Raw genomic sequence first — 19,010 nt, 5'->3', positions numbered from 1 at the left:
CTTAAAAAGCGGAGTGATATGTGCAATTTTCCAATCTAGAGGGACAGTTCCTGAATCTAGAGAATTTTGAAAGATTATAGTTAGGGCATCTGCAATGTGCTCACCTACTTCCTTTAAAACCCTGGGATGGAAACCATCTGGTCCTGGGGATTTGTCACTCTTTAGTGCTATTACTTTCTTCATTACTGTTGCTTTACTTATGTTAATTTTAGCGCGTCCCTGTCCCTGATTCAATATCAGTTTTCTTGGGATTTCCGGCATGCTATCCTCTTTTTCTACTGTAAATACTGACGCAAATCACCACTCAGCCTCCTCCGTTCCAAAGAGAACAACCCCAGCCTATCCAATCTTTTCTCATAGCTAAAATTCTCCAGCCCTGGCAACATCCTCATAAATCTCCTCTGCACCCTCTCTAGTGGTAATGTGGTGACCAGAACTGTATGCAGTACTCAAGGTGTGGCCTAACCAGTGTTTTATACAGTTCCAGCATAACCTCCCTGCTCTTATATTCTAAGCCTCAGCTAATAAAGGAAAGTATTCCATATGCCTTTTTAACCACCTTATCTACTTGTCCTGCTACCTTCAGGGATCTGTAGACATGCACTCCTCTAACGAGAGGTTATAGTTCTGAAGAAAGGCTCAAAAGCCTGGGACTTTTTTCTACCAGAACAGAGAAGGTTAGGGGGAATCTAGTCGAAGTTTTCAAAATTATGAAAGGTTTTGAGATGTTAAATAATGAAAGATCGTTTTTTAGTGCTTGGCAAATCGAAAGGCCACAAACTCACAGTTGAGAAAGGCATGGATGTTAGGGAACTTGGGGAAATAAATAGTGATGTCTTGAGGAGTGTACATATTACAGAGAGGGAGGTGCTGGAAGTCTTAACGCGCATCAAGGTAGATAAATCTCCGGGACCTGATGAAATGTATCCCAGAACGTTATGGGAGGTTAGGGAGGAAATTGTGGGTCCCCTAGCAGAGATATTTGAATCATCGACAGCTACAGGTGAGGTGCCTGAAGATTGGAGGGTAGCAAATGTTGTGCCTTTGTTTAAGAAGGACGGCAGGGAAAAGCCTGGGAACTACAGACCGGTGAGCCTGACATCTGTAGTGGGTAAGTTGTTAGAGGGTATTCAGAGGGACAGGATCTACAGGCATTTGGAGAGGCAGGGACTGATTAGGAACAGTCAGCATGGTTTTGTGAGAGGAAAATCATGTCTCACGAATTTGATTGAGTTTTTTGAAGGGGTAACCAAGAAGATAGATGAGGGCTGTGCAGTAGACGTGGTCTACATGGACTTCAGCAAAGCCTTTGACAAGGTACCGCATGGTCGGTTGTTCCATAAGGTTAAATCTCATGGGATCCAAGGTGAGGTAGCCAATTGGATACAAAATTGGCTTGACGACAGAAGACAGAGGGTGGTTGTAGAGGGTTGTTTTTCAAACTGGATGCCTGTGTCCAGCGGTGTGCCTCAGGGATCGGTGCTGGGTCCGCTGTTATTTGTTATTTATATTAATGATTTGGATGAGAATTTAGGAGGCATGGTTAGTAAGTTTGCAGATGACACCAAGATTGGTGGCATTGTGGACAGTGAAGAAGGTTATCTAGGATTGCAACGGGATCTTGATAAATTGGGCCAGTGGGCCGATGAATGGCAGATGGAGTTTAATTTAGATAAATGTGAGGTGATGCATTTTGGTAGATCGAATCGGGCCAGGACCTACTCCGTTAATGGTAGGGCGTTGGGGAGAGTTATAGAACAAAGAGATCTAGGAGTACAGGTTCATAGCTCCTTGAAAGTGGAGTCACAGGTGGATAGGGTGGTGAAGAAGGCATTCGGCATGCTTGGTTTCATTGGTCAGAACATTGAATACAGGAGTTGGGATGTCTTGATGAAGTTGTACAAGACATTAGTAAGGCCACACTTGGAATACTGTGTACAGTTCTGGTCACCCTATTATCGAAAGGATATTATTAAACTAGAAAGAGTGCAGAAAAGATTTACTAGGATGCTACCGGGACTTGATGGTTTGACTTATAGGGAGAGGTTAGACAGACTGGGACTTTTTTCCCTGGAGAGTAGGAGGTTTCGGGGTGATCTTATAGAAGTCTATAAAATAATGAGGGGCATAGATAAGGTAGATAGTCAAAATCTTTTCCCAAAGGTAGGGGAGTCTATAACGAGGGGACATAGATTTAAGGTGAGAGGGGAGAGATACAAAAGGGTCCAGAGGGGCAATTTTTTCACTCAAAGGGTGGTGAGTGTCTGGAACGAGCTGCCAGAGGCAGTAGTAGAGGCGGGTACAATTTTGTCTTTTAAAAAGCATTTGGACAGTTACATGGGTAAGATGGGTATAGAGGGATATGGGCCAAGTGCAGGAAATTGGGACTAGCTTACATGGACATGTTGGGCCGAAGGGCCTGTTTCCATGTTGTAACTTCTATGATTCTATCACTGGAAGTATGAAGGAGCAAATTAGAAGAAATTTGTTCACACAGAGGGTTACAAGAGCACGGAATGCTTTTAACACAAGGGGCTATTATAGCAGAGACTATAAAACATCATTTAATGGAGAATTGGATAAGTATTAGAAAAGGAAAAATGTAAACAGATAGAGAGGAAGGATGGCAAAATGGAATTAGATAGCTCCAGTTGAGGAGCTAGCCAGACACGATGGGCCGAATTGCCTTCATCTGTGCTGTCATTTCTATAATTCTATTCCCAAGTCTCCCAACCACCGTAAGGGTCAAATTCTGTTTCATTCCAGTTATCTCCTGTTGCACTCACTTATGTCACCTGACATATACATACAGACACAAAAATAGTAAGGCTCTGTTGTTAACCAAACTCAAATTGTACTGGCTGCTCTGAGGTACATGAAGCAAGACCAGGTCGTCCATCAAGCCTGCCCCACACTCATGATGGCTGGAGCATCGTGACTAAATACTTCCTACCACCCCCCTGCACCCCATCCTTCCTTCGCTACCCCTGCGGCCATATAATCTCCTGGGAGAGACAAAAAACCAGAGAAAAACGCAGGGCCAATAAGGGAAAATGATTCTCTGGATAATTCCTCTCCGATCCCCTAAGGCAATCAAAGTCAGTCCAGGAGATCAAATGGACCATGTAAACAACAATATACTTAGAGAAACACTGTGATATCGTACCTGCCAGAAGTCCAATGAGCAGCATCACCACCCATCCTGACCATGCATCCAATAAGCCTTTGATACGTTCCCATAGTGACTCTTTACTTCTGCTTGTGATCTGAAAATAAAGGCAGATTGATTATAGAATATGTTTTGATTGTTCTCATAGCTGTCGTACTTTTACTGTAAATTTTAAATAGGTGTCAGTCAGTCGCACTCTTGCCTCTGAGTCTGAAGGTCATGGGTTCAAGTCCCATGCCAGAGATCTGAGCACATGATCCAGGCTAACACTCCAGTGCAGTACTGAGGGAATGCTGCACTGTCAGAGGAGCCGTCTTTCAGATGAGACGTTAAACCAAGGCCCCGTCTGCCCTCTCCGGGTAAAAGATCCCAAGCCACTATACAAAGTAGTTGAGTTCTCCTGGTGTCCTGGCCAACATTTTTCCCTCAATAAAACATATTACCTGCTCATTATCTCATTGCTGTTTGTGGGACCTTGATTTATGCAAATTGGCTGCATTTCCTACATTACAACAGTGACTACACTTCAAAAGTACTTCATTGGCTGTAAAGTGCTTTGGGATGTTCTAAGGTTGAGGTTGTGAAAGGTGCTATATAAATCCAAGTAATTAATTTCTTACTTTTCTTTTCCTTCTTTCTGTTCTTTCTGATCATAAGAAGCATAATATACCAGGGTTTGCTAGTTCTGAATCAACACTCAGGCTAGTCCAAAGTAAACTGAAACCAATGAAATCGCTCTAGAATGCACAGCCTCCTCCCAGTGTGACACACCTAGAGCAGTCCAGGGGCAAGGACACCTGACATGGCTGGTCTGCATTGAGATGTTTTTTTAAAATTGGCAGGTCCTTGTCTACATCTGATCCCAAGTGATGTAGAGGAGCATGAAGGGGATGCACAAGGGTGTTTGAGGGTTTGTCATGGTTTTTACTTATATTTGATTTCTGATCAACTCACATCACATATTATATTGTCACCACTACTGTCACGTCTTTGCAAATCTTGTCTGGTTTGTGCAATAATGCCCTTTCCTGAGGATCACTATGAAGACCCACAACTGATGCCACCCATTGTGTCACTGCAAAGTGGATGTAGGTGTTTTTGCAGGGCCCTTTTGTACAGACGACTGAGAGACGTCGGTGATGTTCCCGGTTGCACCCTGGAAGGATGCGGAGGAGAAGTTGTTGAGGGCAGTGGTGACTTTGACAGCAACAGGTAAGAAGATGGTGCTCGGGCCAGCGGGGAGCAGCTCGGCATGAAGGAGGCTGCAGATGTCCACAACTACATGACGAGTGACTCTGAGCCTCCATGTGCAGTGCTGCTCAGAGAGGTCCAGGAAGCTGAGCCTCGGTCTGTGGACCCTGTGGCGAGGGTAGTGCCCCCTGCGATGCATCTCTCTCTGCGGTTGCCCTCCCTCCTGCTGTACAGGTGGATGTGTCACAGCACTGTGTTGTGAAGCTCCACTTGTCAGAGGTGGACGGTGTGGCCGGCGAGGCTGGTGATGCTGCTCGTCCTCCGAGGAGGTCATGACTGCAGCTATGGCAGCCCCCATCCGCAAGATGTACATTTGAGGGGGTCCGCAAGGTAGGCAAATGTGTCTGCACACTGGGGTTGAGGTTCCAAGTTGGTGAATTTTATTGTTAGGAGGAGGGTGGTGGAGGCCAAACTTTGTCCAAAGTGACAAAGTGGCCTCCTGCAATGAGTGAAGGTCTCCCCTCCACCTGTCAAATGGACCTTTGCAGCTGCCACAGGCTGGTGGCTGCAACTCGTTCATTTCAACTGGGAGTGTTTCCCCCAGTACGGGATACAGTCTCAGTTGAGTTGAAAATCCCAGCCCTCCTAAAATATCATGTCAATCAGGTCTGTAAACGACCTGAACTATGTAAATAATTGGTTTAAGTGGGATCCCGCCAGCAATTAAAGCCGGTGGGAGTCCCGTATGCGGGGGCTGCGCACGCATCTAAGTGTGTCACTGGGGAACCTGGAAATGGGCGGGTTGGAGCCGGGCTCCGGACCCGCTCCGGGAATCCCCGATTTTCGGAGCCCCCCCACCACAAACCCACCGGCTCGGACGTCCGAAAATCGAGCCCAATGTGCCCACGGGGAATGGGGGTTTCATAGTCGTAGAACAATCATGAGAATTAGTGGGTTTTCATCCATTGAAAACATTGGCTTTGTTTCAACAATATACCCATGAGAAATAATGGATTTACGTTCATGAAACCACCATGGGAAATAGTGCATTAATATTAATAGTACAATTAGGAGGCACAATTAATTCACATTCACAGTATCCTCATGATAACTAGTGAATTTACATTAATAGTAGAACCTTGAACAGGGAATCTATATTCACAGCACATCCATGAAGGATAAATACCAGGATAGTGAATTTATATTCACAGTACCTGCAGAGACCTAGTGAATGTATATTGATAATATATAATCCTTGAGGAATAGTCAATTTATATTCTCAAGATGTCCATGAAGAATTTAGTAGATTGACATTCACAGAGTGATCTTGGGAAAGGAAGAGTTACATTCGCAGTTGATAGCTTTCTGTTTATAGAATGACCATGGGGAATATCCTGATATTCACAATGCCCCTACATTCACAGTGTGACGAAAAGATTGCAAAGAAAATGTTAATTTTGTACCGATGGCAATTTTTATCAATTTTGATTTTGTTTAACTTATTAACCAACGCAGAAATGAAAATAAAATACTTTTCATGTTAGTTAACTACCTGAAGTGCTACTCTCAAAAGAAATTTCACAACAAAACTCCATTCATGAGGGGAGGGGGTAATTTTAACCTAACCCACTCGACGGCAAACTGACTGTGATCGGATCAGCCACCCGTCCGATACCCCGCCCGTCTGACACCCCGCCCGTCTGACACCCCGCCCGTCTGACACCCCGCCCGTCTGACACCCCGCCCGTCTGACACCCCGCCCGTCTGACACCCCGCCCGTCTGACACCCCGCCCGTCTGACACCCCGCCCGTCTGACACCCCGTCCGTCTGACACCCCGCCCGTCTGACACCCCGCCCGTCTGACACTCACGCTCTGACCCCATTTTGGAGTGGACAGAACATGGCAATTCTATTTATGGTACTGAATTGACATCATCTTTATTGGACTAGCTTTGAAGGAGATGCCAAGGACCTAGTCACTTTGTATGAATGCTGCACAGCTCCTGATTCTTGTGAACTTCCTATCCTTAGCATGGTTTAAGTACAGAAAGGGGTGTCCAAGCTATCACCTTCGTGTGCTGCATAGGTGCGTGCCATGGAGCCTCAAGCCCATCAATCCATGTTGCCTTTAGTTTTGCATATATCTCGAGTTGCTGTTACTATCTGATCGCAGTGTTCTGATTTTGGATTCACTCACCAATGAGATAACAGCCCTAAAACCAGCCCTTTTCCCAAACTTCCAGACCCACAAATTTCAAACAGAACAAATTTGAAGTTATAAATTGCCTGGGCTTTGAGAGTGTCCATCAGTTGAACATTCCCTGCCATAAAGTATGTGAGAAAGACCTAAATTTAGCATTGTAATTATCTTAATATAGTTATGTTGCATTTGGATTAGAGCATGGTTGGACTGCACTGATTCAATTTAAGATACTGTACAAATACCTCATCTCATTTATTTAAAGCTGCTTTGGCCAATGAAGAGGAATTTAGTATCACACACGTCCAACTATTTCCAAAATCTTGATCCCTCTGCAATCTCCAGTTAATCCTCTCGGAGGATTTAGAGCAAGGCAGCCAACACGTCTTAAAGGGGAGGTGACCGCTGGCTGCAGACAGTACCGATATCTTGTGAACAAAGAAATAGCTGCAAGAACTGTAGATCGGGCCTCAAGGTTCTCCAATGTCACTTTGAAGGCTCTGATCTAGGCTGTGGACAGGAGAAGGGAGAACCTGCTCCCCCCCTGGGGTGCAAAATGCCCTTCAGGCAACACCTCCATCGCAAATGGAAAGAGTTGGCCAAGGAGGTCAATGCCAAGACATGGCTGCAATGCCAGAAAAAGTTCATTGACCTTGCCAGAGTTGTCACGGTAAGAATCTTGCCCCTCATCAATTACTATCTCCTCACACCTACAGCCTTACTACTCACAACACTCTCCTCCCCCGCTTCCCTTCACTCTCCAAAAATCACTGCACACTCTTCACTCCACATCCTTCTCCTCACACTCACACACTTCCTACTCTCACTGTTATTGCAAGCCTCACTTGCCCACACCTCACATTTTGCACATTCTCAAAACACCTCAGAAGACTGTCTCTAACACACTCCCTCCTTCCAGGAGAAGGTCGAGCACAACATCAGGCGAGGGGTAGTAACCGGAGGAGGCCGAGCTTGCCTGCGCACCCTTTCCCCACTGGGGGAAGATGTACGGGTAGGGGGAGAGTCACGGCCATGGCAACGCTGGAGGAAACGTCGCACATGGTTTCTTCACCTTGTCCTCTTTCTCCCTTCTCACTTCTATCTCCCCCTACACACACTGCATGAAAACTGCAACTGCTTTTAGTAGCTACTCATCTCTCTCTGCTCCCCTTCACACTATTAGCTAACTCTTGTCCCTCTTTTTCATTTCAGGTGTTGAAAATGTCGAAGCCCCTGCGCCTCAGGAACAGGAGGCTGAGCCACATACTGAGCCTTTCTGAAGATGCAGTGTTGCTATGAACCTAACAAGCACCAGCTCAGATACTGGCACCACCTTTAGAGGGTAGGTTCGTCACGTGGTAAGTCACCAGCCACAAGTGTGCAGGAGATAGGGTAGGGGGATAGGACTCCACAGGTCCGGAGGGTGAGATCACATACTAGCTCTGCTGCAGAGGACTGAGATGCTGACTTCGAAGGCCCAGGCTACTGAAGAAGCCTGTTGGGCATACACCAGAAAATGCTGGATGCAGTGGGCAGCCTGCCAGCGAGCTTGCACACAGTAGCTCAGAGCATGGAGGAGTACAGCTCCAACTTGTGTTGGGGCTTCGCAAAGAGCATGGAGAGCATTCTGCCCAACGTGGAGCGAGTGGCACCTACCGTGATGGAGCCTCTGCTGACAACTCTGACAGATTCGATGGTAGCTCACACTGCTGCCATGGAAGCACTGGATGTACTGTGCCACTCACTGGATGTGCTGTGCCACGCACTGGATGTGCTGTGCCACTCACTGGATGTGCTGTGCCACGCACTGGATGTGCTGTGCCACGCACTGGAAGTGCTGTGTCACTCACTGGAAGTGCTGTGCCACTCACTGGATGTGCTGTGTCACGCACTGGAAGTGCTGTGCCACTCACTGGATGTGCTGTGTCACTCACTGGAAGTGCTGTGTCACTCACTGGATGTGCTGTGTCACTCACTGGAAGTGCGGTGTCATCTGTCTGTCCACATATCCAAACTTCTACATTCCCACCCTTGATGATGTATTATGTGGGATGTGGCTCATCATCCTGATGGTCTAGGAAAGCGGTTCTATCAGACTTACTTATTGTGCTTCAGTTTCAGCCAGCACATGCCTGATGTCTGGAGAAAATGAGTACTGAAATGTGAAATCATTTTTAATAGAGCATAGTTGTCCAAAAAATGCATCGGTGATCAATTTGCAATATAACTTTTATCAAAAGATGTAATAAGAACATAAATACCTTTCTATGTCTGTCGGTGTCACGGGACTTTTCCCTCAACCAGTCAATAGTGTGAAAGTCCTCATACATTCCAACCTCTGGGACTGATTCATCCAGGAAGTCCATTAAATTCCCTGAGCCATTCATCTCACCTCCTGTTACCATACTAGATCCTGTCAAAAAGGAGATAACAATTTAAACAAGGCAGAATATATTTCAATATTAAAAAAATGTTTTGACAGCAACTCAAAAATTCTGTTTCAGCAGATTGTACTGTTAATACATGCAGTCTACAGAGTATACTGTTACAATACTTGTACACGAAACACAGAAAGTTAACATGCAGGTACAGCAAGCAATTAGGAAGGCAAGTTTTTATTTTTTTTATTCGTTCACGGGATGTGGGCGTCGCTGGCAAGGCCGGCATTTATTGCCCATCCCTAATTGCCCTCGAGAAGGTGGTGGTGAGCCGCCTTCTTGAACCGCTGCAGTCCGTGTGGTGACGGTTCTCCCACAGTGCTGTTAGGAAGGGAGTTCCAGGATTTTGACCCAGCGACGATGAAGGAACGGCGATATATTTCCAAGTCGGGATGGTGTGTGACTTGGAGGGGAACGTGCAGGTGGTGTTGTCCCCATGCGCCTGCTGCTCTTGTCCTTCTTGGTGGTACAGGTCGCGGGTTTGGGAGGTGCTGTCGAAGAAGCCTTGGCGAGTTGCTGCAGTGCATCCTGTGGATGGTGCACACTGCAGCCACAGTGCGCCAGTGGTGAAGGGAGTGAATGTTTAGGGTGGTGGATGGGGTGCCAATCAAGCGGGCTGCTTTATCTTGGATGGTGTCGAGCTTCTTGAGTGTTGTTGGAGCTGCACTCATCCAGGCAAGTGGAGAGTATTCCATCACACTCCTGACTTGTGCCTTGTAGATGGTGGAAAGGCTTTGGGGAGTCAGGAGGTGAGTCACTCGCCACAGAATACCCAGCCTCTGACCTGCTCTCGTAGCCACAGTATTTATATGGCTGGTCCAGTTAAGTTTCTGGTCAATGGTGACCCCCAGGATGTTGATGGTGGGGGATTCAGCGATGGTAATGCCGTTGAATGTCAAGGGGAGGTGGTTAGACTCTCTCTTGTTGGAGATGGTCATTGCCTGGCACTTATCTGGCGCAAATGTTACTTGCCACTTATCAGCCCAAGCCTGGATGTTGTCCAGGTCTTGCTGCATGCAGGCTCAGACTGCTTCATTATCTGAGGGGTTGCGAATGGAACTGAACACTGTGCAGTCATCAGCGAACATCCCCATTTCTGACCTTATGATGGAGGGAAGGTCATTGATGAAGCAGCTGAAGATGGTTGGGCCTAGGACACTGCCCTGAGGAACTCCTGCAGCAATGCCCTGGGGCTGAGATGATTGGCCTCCAACAACCACTACCATCTTCCTTTGTGCTAGGTATGACTCCAGCCACTGGAGAGTTTTCCCCCTGATTCCCATTGACTTCAATTTTACTAGGGCTCCTTGGTGCCACACTCGGTCAAATGCTGCCTTGATGTCAAGGGCAGTCACTCTCACCTCACCTCTGGAATTCAGCTCTTTTGTCCATGTTTGGACCAAGGCTGTAATGAGGTCTGGAGCCGAGTGGTCCTGGCGGAACCCAAACTGAGCATCGGTGAGCAGGTTATTGGTGAGTAAGTGCCGCTTGATAGCACTGTCGACGACACCTTCCATCACTTTGCTGATGATTGAGAGTAGACTGATGGGGCGGTAATTGGCCGGATTGGATTTGTCCTGCTTTTGTGGACAGGACATACCTGGGCAATTTTCCACATTGTCGGGTAGATGCCAGCGTTGTAGCTGTACTGGAACAGCTTGGCTAGAGGCGCAGCTAGTTCTGGAGCACAAGTCTTCAGCACTACAGCTGGGATGTTGTCGGGGCCCATAGCCTTTGCTGTATCCAGTGGTATGTTAGCTTTAATTGTAAGTGGATTGGAGTATAAGAGTAAGGAAGTCTTGCTGCAATTAAATAAGGCTCTGGTGAGACCACACCTGGAGTACAGTGTACAGTTTTGGTCTCTTTGCCTAAGGAAGGATTTACTTGCCTTAGAAGGTTCACTAGATTGATTCCTGGGATGAGAGGGTTGTCCTATGAGGAGAGATTGAGTAGAATGGGCCTATATTCTCTGGAGTTTAGAAGAATGAGAGGTGATCTCATTGAAATGTATAAAATTCTTAGGAGGGGCTTGACAGGGTAGATGCTGAGAGGCTGTTTCCCCGGGCTGGAGAGTCTAGCACTAGGGGTCATAGTCTCAAGATAAGAAGTCGGCCATTTAGGACCGAGATGAGGAAACATTTCTTCACTCAGAGGGTGGTGAATCTTTGGAATTCTCTACTCCAGAGGGCTGAGGATGCTCAGTCGTTGAGTAGATTCAAGATTAAGAGCAATAACATTTTGGTCACTAAGGGAATACAAGGGATATGAGGATAGAGCGGGAAAGTGGAGGTGAGGTAGAAGATTAGCAATGATTTTATTGAATAGCAGAGCAGGCTCGGGGCCTACACCTGCTCCTATTTCTTATGTTCTTACAGAGTATACTGTTACAATAATGTCTAGATTATACTGTTACAATACCATCTACAGAGTATACAGGTACAATACTGTCTACAGAGTATACAGGTAAAATACTGTCTACAGGGTATACTGTTACAATACTGTCTACAGAGTATACAGGTACAATACTGTCTACAGGGTATACAGGTACAATACTGTCCACAGGGTATACTGTTACAATACTGTCTACAGGGTATACTGTTACAATACTGTCTACAGAGTATACACGCACAATACTGTCTACAGAGTATACTGGTACAATACTGTCTACAGAGTATACTGGTACAATACTGTCTACAGAGTATACTGTTACAATACTGTCTACAGAGTATACAGGTACAATACTGTCTACAGAGTATACTGGTACAATACTGTCTACAGGGTATACAGGTACAATACTGTCTACAGAGTATAGTGTTACAATACTGTCTACAGAGTATACTGTTACAATACTGTCTACAGAGTATACTGGTACAATACTGTCCACAGAGTATACTGTTACAATACTGTCTACAGAGTATACACGCACAATACTGTCTACAGAGTATACTGGTACAATACTGTCTACAGAGTATACTGGTACAATACTGTCTACAGAGTATACTGTTACAATACTGTCTACAGAGTATACTGATACAATACTGTCTACAGAGTATACAGGTACAATACTGTCTACAGAGTATATTGTTACAATACTGTCTACAGAGTATACTGTTACAATACTGTCTACAGAGTATACTGTTACAATACTGTCTACAGGGTATACTGTTACAATACTGTCTACAGAGTATACTGTTACAAGACTGTCTACAGAGCATACTGTTACAATACTGTCTACAGAGTATACTGTTGCAATACTATCTACAGGGTATACTGTTACAATACTGTCTACAGAGTATACTGTTACAAGACTGTCTACAGAGCATACTGTTACAATACTGTCTACAGAGTATACTGTTGCAATACTATCTACAGAGCATACTGTTACAATACTGACTACAGAGTATACAGTACAATACTGTCTACAGGGTATACAGGTACAATACTGTCTACAGGGTATACTGTTACAATACTGTCTACAGGGTATACTGTTACAAGACTGTCTACAGAGCATACTGTTACAATACTGACTACAGAGTATACAGTACAATACTGTCTACAGGGTATACAGGTACAATACTGTCTACAGGGTATACTGTTACAATACTGTCTACAGAGTATACAGGTACAATACTGTCTACAGAGTATATTGTTACAATACTGTCTACAGAGTATACAGTACAATACTGTCTACAGGGTATACAGGTACAATACTGTCTACAGGGTATACTGTTACAATACTATCTACATGGTATACTGTTACAATACTGTCTTCAGGGTTTACAGGTACAAGACTGTCTACAGAGTATACAGTACAATACTGTCTACAGAGTATACTGTTACAATACTATCTACATGGTATACTGTTACAATACTGTCTTCAGGGTTTACAGGTACAAGACTGTCTACAGAGTATACAGGTACAATACTGTCTACAGAGTATATTGTAGACAGGATATACTGGTACTACACTGTCTACAGGGTATACAATTACAATAATGTTTTTATGAGGCTATTTTTGTGCTGAACTAGGTGCTTCTCATTTGCCTGAAGATGCACAGATATCAGTTTCATGAAACTCCAAATTCAGCATTAAAGTTTGATTTGTAGGAGTATAATAAATATGAGTTACTGAGGCACACATTGATGGTTCTAATATGAAGGAGTGCTGGATCTGCAGATAAATGAGCAGCACAACACAAATAATCGCATTGGATTGAAACCAGGGCCAATAAAATACTGTTACACACAAAACTGGTGGTTGGATAAATTTATTTCATTATACTAAAATATGTTCTCCCTCCTTACTTTGAAGTAAAGGAGAGGCAAAAGGGAGCCAGGATGAAAAGGAAGCAGGGTAAAAGCAACGAGGATGAGAGAAAGAAGAAAGGAAAGGAAGGATTAGATCCTGGATCCATCAGGTTTACAATAATTATAAGATTGACTCCTGACACTGTTTTTTTTTGCCAGGCTCTGTAACATCAAAGTTCCACAGTGGGTAACGGTGCCATTTTAAGGCAATATCTCTACTCTTTGCTACTTATTGTGAATACACTCATATAAAGAAGCTGGGTTCACTATAATCTTCTCCCTTCTTACAGTACGTAGGGAATGGAAGAGGATACTGAGAAAATAATAGAACACAATGTAGCTCAGCAGCAGAATCTGCACGGGGAGGGGAGGGAGGTATTACAGGCTGGATTTACATTGCACACTTTGGGAGTTCAAACAGGTGTGGAACAGTCTCAACAGCTGCAACAGCAGCAAACTTTCATTCTAAACGCAGCCTATTGCTTACGGGTTCAAAGTGCATCAGTTATTTTGCACAGGGCAAAATAAAATACTTTTTTAAAAATAAAATCTTGCCCAAAATGTTCAATGTAAACAATGCCATCTGTCCAAAGTACCCTGGGAAAATTGTGTTAGCCAAACAAAGTTTACAATCAGCTCAAACCCTTGGACAACAACACCTTTTACTGTTTCCTAAATCCCAGCATCGATACATCAGTCCTGAAGAGATATATTTTCCAACCAGTGCTATTTTCATACCACTTAAACACACTCCAACTAAATTCCTCTGTGCGCTATATTTTTTAACACTTTTTTTTGGTTAACTCATTTAAAATCAATGGGTTAACTCTTGCAGCAGAAAAAAACACACACAGGGGAATTTAAATGAGCACATTAAACGTAAGGGAACAGCACTGGTTGTGAAATGCATTCCCCAAGGTTAGATTAAAATACTGCAGTTTATGGGAACTCAAACATGAGAAAGTTGTGTGGAGTCTCCCATCTCAAAAGATTATTTAAATTCCCCTTTTTTCAAAGACATTCTCTCTTAAATCCCTCTATAGCGCACAGTAGTCTCTGTGGGAAAATCACTGGCTCCCAAACCTCCATCTATACTGTTCTGTAACTGGCCTCTAGATGGTGCACTAAAGCAGCTTAGAAACATCTATAACGATTAACCCTTCCTTCCTTTTAATTAATTCAGTCTCGGCATGTGGGCGTTGCTCGCAAGGCCGCCATTTATTACCCATCCCTACCTGCCCTTGAGAAGGTGGCGGTGCAGCGGTTTAATACAATGGTTTCAGAGGGCAGTTAAGAGTCAACCAGGTTGGTGTAGGACTGGAGTCAGATATAGACCAGACAGGGTAAGGACGGCAGGTCTCCTTCCCTAGAGGGCATTAGTGAACCAGTTGGGTTTTCACGATAATCTGACAGTTTCATGATCACTTTTACTGATATCGGCTTTTTATTTCCAGATTTTTAAAAACTGTCCCACTGCTTTTCTTTGAATCTTTTATGTTCACTTGAGAGAGCAGACAGGACCTCAAAGTGTCAACCAAGATCTGAGAAGGGTTTGAACCGACAACTTTCTGGCTCAGAGGCGAGAGTGCCACCCACTGAGCCACGGCTGACACCTAAGTAGGGCAAATCTCAAAGATACTGGAAATATTTCAAGCACCATTTTGTAAAGTTCTATTGGGGAGAAATGTACAACTTTCTTTCCACATGTTTGATAAAAGCAGGTTGTTGCAATTCAATTTAGCTACAAGATGTCCTTGTCTACGCTCAACAGACTCAAGTAACTTTCAGCAATGTTCCCAAGGTTTTCTGTTCAAATTATTTCAAAGAGCTTCACTGTTGCCTGTGAGTTTTAGGCATTTCTTTGCTCCCCCTAGCGGAGGAAATGAGACTGGACTTTGACAGGTCATACTGTTGTGTTGGGGTCCATGCAGCTGTGCCTTTACGTCTAGGCCCCACACTCTGGAACTCTCTCCCTAAACCTCTCTGCCTCTGTCCTCCTTTTCAGACCTTGCTTTCTAGTGGGCACCCCATATAATTGGGGGTGAGATTTCTAGCAGTGAGGAGCACCTCATTAATTGGGGGGTGGGCTGATAGCAGAGAGGGGGACCCCATGTAATTGGGGAGTGGGCTGTCCTGCAGTGAGGGGCACCCCATGTAATTGGGGGGGGAGATTTCCAGCAGTGAGGAGCACCCCATGTAATTGGGGGGTGGGCTGTCCTACAGTGAGGGGCACCCCATGTAATTGGGGGGTGAGATTTCCAGCAGTGAGGAGCACCCCATGTAATTGGGGGGTGGGCTGTCTGCAGTGAGGGGCACCCCATGTAATTGGGGGTGTGGGCTGTTTGTAGTGAGGGGCACCCCATGTCAATGGGGGGGGTGGGCTGTTTGTAGTGAGGGGCAACCTACATAATTGGGGGGGGCAGGATTTCTAGCAGTAAGGGGCAAGCCCACCACCCTCTGGGTGAAACAATTTCTCCTCAGCTCCCGTCTAATCCTTCAACCAATCATTTTAAATCTATGCCCCCTGGTTATTGACCTCTCTGCTAAGGGAAATAGGTCCTTCCCATCCACTCTAGTCCCATCATAATGAAGGACATCAGTGAACCAGTTGGGTTTTTACAACAATCCGACAGCTTCATGGTCATTTTACTGATACCAGCTTTTTATTTCCAGATTTTCTTTTTAACTGAATCCAAATTCTCTAACTTCCATGGTTGGATTGTGAACTCATGTTCTCTGGGTTGTTAGTTCAGTAACATAGTCACTACACTACCGGAAAGATGCAACTGAGAAAAGTTGAATACTGATTAATTATTCACACATACAGCTAACAATTAAAGTCCATCCAGTTAGCGGTGGTTCAGTGGTAGTACTCTGAGTCAGAAGGTTGTAGGTACAAGTCGCACTCTAGGACTTGAGCATAAAATCTAGGCTGACACTCAAGTGCAGTGCAGAGGGAGTGCTGCACTGTCGGAGGTGCTGTCTTTTGGATGATGCGTTAAGCCGAATCCCCATCTGCCCTCTCAGGTGAATGTAAAAGATCCCATGGCACTATTTCGAAGAAGAGCAGAGGAGTTCTCTCAGAAATCCTGACTAATATTTACCCCTCAACCAACATCACTAAAAATAAACAGATTATCTGGTCATTATCACATTGCTGTGTGTGGGACCTTGCTGTGCTGCCTCATTTCCTACATTACAACAATCACCACACTTTCTAAAGGATTTCATTGGCTGTAAAGCGCTTTGGGACATCCTGAGGTTGTGAAAGGTGTTATATAAATGCAAGGGCTCGATGTTACCAGGGCTGTGGGTTCGCGGCGGGGGGGCTATTGGTCCCGTGGGTAACGCGCCCGGTGAAATCAGTCTGCCCCCCGCGCGATCGCAGCCTAATTGGATCCACTTACCTGGTCTTCCGGGTTCCCCACTGCTGATCTGCGCGTCGGGCGGGCTGCGCATGCGCAGTAAGGTCTGTCAGCTGGAGGAGCTCTATTTAAAGGGGCAGTCCTCCACTGACAGATGCTGCAAGAAATAGGAAAATTACAGCATGGAGCAGCCCAGGGGGAAGGCTGCTCCCAGTTTAATGATGCCTCACTCCAGGTATCAATACATGGGGTGAGGAGGAGGGGAAGGACAGAGATCTTCCCCCCGGCGGGCGGGAGGAAGCGGCCTGCCTCTGCCACCAGGAAGGCCTGGCTCGAGGTGGCAGAGGAGGTCACCTGCACCACCAACATATCGCCCACCTGCATACAGTGCAGGAGGCGCTGCAATGACCTAAGTAGGTCAGCCAAAGTGAGTACACTTACTCATTCCCCTACACTCCATCTGCCACATCACCGCCCCCACCCCACATCTCCTTCTGCACTGCCAACACTACTCTGTCACATCACCCCTCACACCCACTCAAAGCTCATCCTCATCTTACCTGCACTTACTCACCTCGCCAGTACTCATCCCGCCACTACCACTCAACCCAATCCTCATACAATCTCATGGCTCTATCTCATACTCACCCTCTCGTGCATCTCTTTCACAGTCAGCCTCACTCAACCTGCCACTACCTGTGCTGCAGCCACAGGGCATGCATCAGATATGTGCAGTAGGCAGCGTAAGGCAAACGTGTTGTGAGCATGAAGGGGATGCACAAGGGTGTTTGAGGGTTTGTCATGGTTTTTACTTCTATTTCATTTCTGACCAACTCACATCACATATTATATTGGCACCACTACTGCCATGTCTTTGCGAATCTTGTCTGGTTTGTGCAATAATGCCCGTTCCTGTGCATCACAATGAAGACTCACAACTGATGCCACCTATTGTGTCACTGCAAAGTGGGTGTAGGTGTATTTGCAGGGCTCTTTTGTGCAGACGACTGAGAGACGTCGGCGATGTCCCCGGTGGCACCCTGGAAGGATGCGGAGGAGAAATTGTTGAGGGCAGTGGTGACGTTGACAGCGACAGGTAAGAAGATGGTGCTCAGTCCAGCCGGGAGCAGCTCGGCATGAAGGAGGCTGCAGATGTCGACGACTACATGTCGAGTGACTCTGAGCCTCCGTGTGCACTGCTGCTCAGAGAGGTCCAGGAAGCTGAGCCTCGGTCTGTGGACCCTGTGGCGAGGGTCGTGCCCCCTGTGGATGCCCTCCCTCCTGCTGTGCAGGTGGATGTGTCACAGCACTGTGTTGTGGAGCTCCATGTGTCAGAGGTGGACGGCATGGCCGGTGAGGCTGGTGATGCTGTTCGCTCTCCGAGGAGGTCATGGCTGCAGCTACGGCGGCCCCCATCCGGAAGATGTACATCTGAGGGGGTCCGCAAGGTAGGTACATGACTCTGGACCCCGGGGTAAGTGTGAAAGTTGGTGAATTTGATTGTCAGGAGGAGGGTGGTGGAGGCCAAACTTTGTCCCAAGTGACAGAGTGGCCTCCTGCAATGAGTGAGGGTCTCCCCACACCCCGCCACCTGTCAAATGGACCTTTGCAGCTGCCACAGACTGACAGCTGCAACACATCCATTTCAACTGGGAGTGTTTTCCCCAGTGTGGGAAACAGTCCCAGTTGTTTCTAAAATCCCACCCCTCCTCACATAGTCCCTTAATCAGGTCTCTTAATGACCTGAAATAGCAAGATAAATAGTCTCAAGTGGCACCCCGCTGGCTTTAATTGCCTGCGGGAGTCCCACATGTGGGGGCTGCGCGCGCACGTTGGCGCGTCTGTGGGGAACCCGGAAGTGGGCGGGTTGGAGCCGGGCTCCCGACCCGCTCCGGGATTCCCCGATTTTTGGAGCCCCCCCGCCAGGAACGCACCTGATAGCGGGTGCTAAAATAGAGGCCCAAGTCTTTCTTTCAGTCAGTTAGCAAAGTTCCTTCAAATCCTCTGTACATAAGGTAACCTAGGCCATAAAACTCTGCTGCAGGATAAAATACACAGCACAAAATGGCCGCTCATTGAACGTATATTTTTCTTCTTGCAGAAAATGTCAGTGGACAACAGTAAGCTCCAAGTATAGTTGGGCAGAGGATTGTAGTAGGACAAGTCACTAACTGCCTTTGAAAAGATTATAATAGAAGTCCAGATGGAACAAAGCATGTAGCATTGATGAGGCACGAGCTGCAGTGAGAAGGAGACTCCTGCTCTGTGTAATTGAAATCACACATCCTAATTGTCTCTCAGCAGGGGTCATACGAACATACGAAAAGACCAGCTGGTC

General features: G+C 46.1%; 1 protein-coding gene across 1 annotated transcript in view; it reads right to left on the bottom strand.

The window, feature by feature from the left end:
• clcn4 (chloride channel, voltage-sensitive 4) overlaps positions 1–8,966 on the bottom strand; it is a 38,675-nt gene extending 29,709 nt beyond the window's left edge. The window contains exons 1-2 of the mRNA XM_067992284.1: positions 8,823–8,966; positions 3,167–3,266 (exon numbers count right to left, since the gene is read on the bottom strand). Coding sequence (XP_067848385.1) covers positions 3,167–3,266; positions 8,823–8,966 — 244 coding nt within the window. The remainder of the gene's footprint in view (positions 1–3,166; positions 3,267–8,822) is intronic.
• Positions 8,967–19,010: the final 10,044 nt, after the last annotated feature.

This window comes from Heptranchias perlo, chromosome 11 (assembly GCF_035084215.1).
Source record: "Heptranchias perlo isolate sHepPer1 chromosome 11, sHepPer1.hap1, whole genome shotgun sequence".
Classification (NCBI taxonomy): domain Eukaryota; kingdom Metazoa; phylum Chordata; class Chondrichthyes; order Hexanchiformes; family Hexanchidae; genus Heptranchias; species Heptranchias perlo.
This window is presented reverse-complemented; position numbering and strand designations above follow the sequence as displayed.